Source organism: Sinocyclocheilus rhinocerous, unplaced genomic scaffold (genome assembly GCF_001515625.1).
Source record: "Sinocyclocheilus rhinocerous isolate Xijiao unplaced genomic scaffold, SAMN03320098_v1.1 scaffold432, whole genome shotgun sequence".
Classification (NCBI taxonomy): domain Eukaryota; kingdom Metazoa; phylum Chordata; class Actinopteri; order Cypriniformes; family Cyprinidae; genus Sinocyclocheilus; species Sinocyclocheilus rhinocerous.
The window spans coordinates 217399-222171 of record NW_015627225.1 but is presented as its reverse complement, the minus strand read 5'-3'; the positions used below and the strand labels follow the sequence as shown (position 1 = coordinate 222171).

Here is a 4773-nt window from a genome sequence, read left to right as displayed (position 1 = left end):
CCTTAGCTGTTATAAATTCACTGTAAACCATGGCTTCTTGGGGCTTATTGCTTTAATCGATATTAATATCAATACATATTGATATTGAATTATTGTCCAGCCCTACCGTAAAGTCGCAAAGTTTAAAGTCTCAAACCCAAAGATATATTCTTTCTAAAAGTTAAGACTCATCCACGCCTTTCTAAAATGCCTCATTCAAACAACGTCATACATCAACATAATTTAGCAACGTCATATGACCCCTTTAATTTTATTTGACCATTACTGCACCTCATAATAGTTTTACTGTTTAATTCTGCTAAACTAACCAGATATACAGTAGTGTGACAACATGCCCGCCAAGACAATGCGTGTTCAATTAACTATACCTTTTTTTTCCTAGAGAATAACAGTGCGAAAGTTCAACAGCTTCGTGGTAGCAAAATTTTTAGGTGCCTACACTGACCCATAGACACAGGACAATGGCTTAATAAACATTATGAATCTTATACCAAGTGTTACAAAGAGAGATGTTATGATGCTTACAGGGGATTCTTCTGATTTACTTTCAGCAATATGAAAATGTTCTGTTCCATTCTCCAGGGGCGTAAAAACTAAAACACACAACACAAGAAAAATCAATGAGTAAAAACTGTTGATCGTGACAGAATAAACCTTGCATGAGGTTAAATGAATGATGCCGTTGTAGTGGGTCATTGTTCAGAGTGGTGGACTGATTACCCAAAAATACTAGAGTTTCTCGGTCATGCTGGCACCTATGTGGCACCAGAGAATAAGTTTCTGTCTCTCTTCCCAGCGCACATAGTCATGGGCACATGAATTCACTGAAGCTGGGGTCAGTCTGTGATGAACCAGAGACCACTCTGATCAAGGCCATTCATCTCCCTGATACTATCACAGTCCGTCCAATACGGTGTATTATGTTATATAAAGCGCTAATGAGTTTCAACAATGTGTCTGATCAGAAGCTAGCAGTTTGGAGTTAAAAGGAGGATTGTGGGATAGAAGATCAGATTCACATGAGCTGTTTCTGTTGGGTCAGTTTTATCATAGGTGGGGTTATTTTAGTCATACTTTAACAATAAATAGTGCTTATAAATTAATATTAAATTGATTTGATTAGGAAATTGTAGAATTTAATTATTGAATATAATTATTTTATTATGAATCTTTTTTTACATTTGTAATTTCTATCCTTATTTAGGACTTTTTGTTTTTACATAACACGAACAGGAATCTTACCGTTGTCACTGGGTTTCCTGGTGAGTTGAGCTCGACTGCTGTGGGCCGTCTTTTCTTCTGGCACCTGAGCCACGTCACTGGTCTGAACAAATGATAACAACACATAAATTCTCTCACATACACGTCCTAAGAAACGTCTTTGTCTGATAAACATGAAAAGATTAATATTAACTGCTGCTTATTATTCAGAGATTTACATCTATTAAATGCCATACAAACTTATCCTTCTTTTGCAAATAATTTGATTTATTTCATCCTGGCTTCATTCTGTCATGTTGTGTCCTCTGTCTTTTCTCTCTCTCTTTCATCTTATTCTCTCCCTTTTTTGGTCATATTTGCTTTAGAGAGGCATTATCTGAAGCTGACCATCACTTCCTTCCAGGGTGTGTGTGTGCCTGTGTTTGTTTCAAGCAGTAAAACATTACATCTGGGCCCCTTAGATTCCCTTACAACCATAGTAACTGCATATTAGATGGTTTAAGCATTCACATGCATACACAGATAGAATAAATGTGAGTACAAAAAAAAAAAACTTTGTATTAACGTACTACAATTGCGAATAAATGACAAGGACCAAATACATTGCTATAAATAACATAATGCTGACAAAATTCTTGTTTTATAACAGAAACTGCGTCCCCATGTTAATGACTCTAATAGAAGAACAAAAAAACGTCTTGTGTAGAGAGGAAATAATGGACTCCACTGGTCCGCTTGGTCTTTTGTGCCAGAGAGGTTCCAAATCTCAGAGTCTCATACACCGGGTCAACTTTACTGCCACAGGCTAGGACAAAAGACATGTCAAAATACTACAAAATATCAGTGAACAAGATATTCAAGCTGGTGATGCTATGGCATATTGTGCAGAAGTAAAAGAATAAATAAATGTTGCATGTTGCTCACCAATAGGCATCACCTCCCTAATGCAGCCAAACTGTTCCTGAATCAGCAGAGGGGAGCTAGAGTATCTCCGGAAACCTTTGGGCTGCAATCACACAAACAGGATCAGTGGATTTCATTGTTTTATTAATTTACTTTTCTATATCCAGAATTGATTTTCATGGGCATTTTTTGTAACCTCAATGGGAGCATGTAAAACATAAAACAGATAAAACAATATCTATTTATGCAAAAGAAATACAAGTAAATTTAAATAATTTAAAATGTAAAATTAAAAATTAAAAGGTACAATATGTAAGATTTTTTTTATTAAAATATCCAAAAACCACTAGAACAGTGTTATATATTTTGCTGACTTGTGTACTTACATTATCCCAAATGTTTAGAGGAATGTTTAAATTCAATCTTAATTAGTGACACGGACCGTGTCTATAGTGTCATTGTGTCACTTGCCAGTGACGTCGTAACCCCTCGATTTAATTTCAGGTTTTTTTTAGTTTTTTTATTAGTGTTATAGGCTATTCCATCCCTACTGTGTTATTCCTATGTATGTCTGCACTATCATGTATGTCTGCACTATGTTTGTACTTTCTTCTGCACAGGAAGCTCCTGTCGTCAAGTCAAATTCCTTGTGTGTGATTCTGATTCTAAATAAGGGAATCAAATATTTAAAACACTAGTTATTCTCAATCTGAACAATTTTAGCTGTTTATTATCATGAAATAAAACTAACATCAAATACAAATGCAAAATAAACAAGATATGTTTGTTACTTTCATTGGCACTTTAGGCTTAAATAAATAAAGTTTCATATTAAGTGCCTGAGAATCACACCTGACAAAAGCTTCAGACAGACTCAATATCATATTAAATTTTATGTGTTTTTTTGGCCATTGCAATTCATACAGATTGTGTCATTAGACTGTTTTGCCATTCTAACACTGTTAATACAGAGATGAAACAGTGTTTGAATTAATATGTCAGATTAATTTCAAACTGGCTGTTGCAGTTAATTGATTCAAAAGTCTAATTTAACAATTCATTTGCATCATCACTCAAAAATGTCTATGAACATCTCGGCATCTATTAAAGTGCTTTAGCAATAATAGTACATAAATAGTTCGTAAATATTGCTGTTCATTATGTATTGTCATTGGTGCATAATATAAATGAAAATGATTAAATATAACTCTTCATGTGTTAATTTTGTAAAGAACTGTGTGGAAAAACATGCTGTGATTATTATTAGATGATGTTTTGGTTCCTATGAGCCATTTAATAGCAAATACATATATATTGAATATGTATCAAATATCATCAAGCAACTGAAAAATATTGAGGTATAATTTTACCTATACATTTCTCAGCCCTATACACTAGTATATACACACGTCCCTAGTTGTGTTCTCATGTAAGGTGTCCTGTTTAACTGCTGCATTACTAGTGCATATTTGATTCATGTCTGGTAAAACTGCTGTTTTGTCATGACTTAAAAGGATAACAACACTTTAATGATTAATACATTATCAGTCTGATAGCAGTCAATAAGTTCATATAAATAACTGGTAATGAGGCAAATGATTTTATAACTTTAAGATATATTTACATTGGGATTCAGTGGTTCAGATCAATAAAAAACAAGCTCCTATGGCTTAATTAGCATTCAGTAGCACACATTCACACAGCCCTAAGAAAGAAGCCGAGCTCACTATGCCCTTATTTGTATTTGTTGTGTTGAGTCCAGGCAGGGTGTCTATGCCATCAGCATCACAAATCTGCTTTGAAGACTTCTTCGTTAGGTTGGGGACTAATTTAAATACCACTCGAACCCAGAGAGAAGCTCTCTAGTGCTACTACGTCACATTTCTCCAAGAGCTCCCTAGGCTTACAATAAAACATTTTCTACAGTCTTGTAAGTCCATTAACTGATCGTCTTTTTCCCGTAATATTTGTATATTATTATTATTAGCCTATTATTATTGGTTATATTTTTATATTAGTTTATATTCATTTTTTCCCTTCATTTCGATCTCTTTACTTAACGTTCTGAATACTTTTGTAAATAATACCCTACTGTAAATGCTCGGCATGCCAATAAAGCTTTGATTATGCTGACTGGAATTTTTGCTGGAATGCAGTTTAAATTGAACATATATTTCATTTTATTTCGGCTAACTAATAGACCTTAATTATAAATACTATAGTGTTTTGTAGATTCATTTGTAAATGAAAACACAACACGCTCATTTATCATCACACATGGGCATAAATACAATCATAAAGTCAAACCTTTATTGGAATAATTGTCAGGCGTTTATTTACAAAGTATATGGTAGGCTATCAAATGCTATCATAATTATACAAAACGTTAACTAGGTAAAGCGATACACAAATTGAAAGGGGAAATAAGCATATATATCAATAAATATAAAAATACAGCCCTAATAAGTTAATGTAATAATAATACAAATAATAATATACAAATATTAAATTAAATGTTTAATGTTAATAAAAATGTTTTATCTATTTTTGATAATCCCGGGTTGTGTCGTGGCCACGAGAAATGGATGTCGTTCCCTCAACATAGCATCTCGAGGCCACGACATAAGGATGTCATTACCTCGACAAAAT

The 4773-nt window shown here is 33.6% G+C and overlaps 1 protein-coding gene across 1 annotated transcript in view; it reads right to left on the bottom strand.

Moving 5' to 3' along the window:
* The window catches only part of stac (SH3 and cysteine rich domain), a 32453-nt gene that overhangs the window by 7744 nt on the left and 19936 nt on the right, over window positions 1–4773 (bottom strand). Inside the window, exons 5-8 of the mRNA XM_016528944.1 lie at window positions 2146–2227; window positions 1944–2026; window positions 1243–1324; window positions 526–593 (exon numbers count right to left, since the gene is read on the bottom strand). Of these exons, the coding sequence (XP_016384430.1) occupies window positions 526–593; window positions 1243–1324; window positions 1944–2026; window positions 2146–2227 (315 nt within the window). The remainder of the gene's footprint in view (window positions 1–525; window positions 594–1242; window positions 1325–1943; window positions 2027–2145; window positions 2228–4773) is intronic.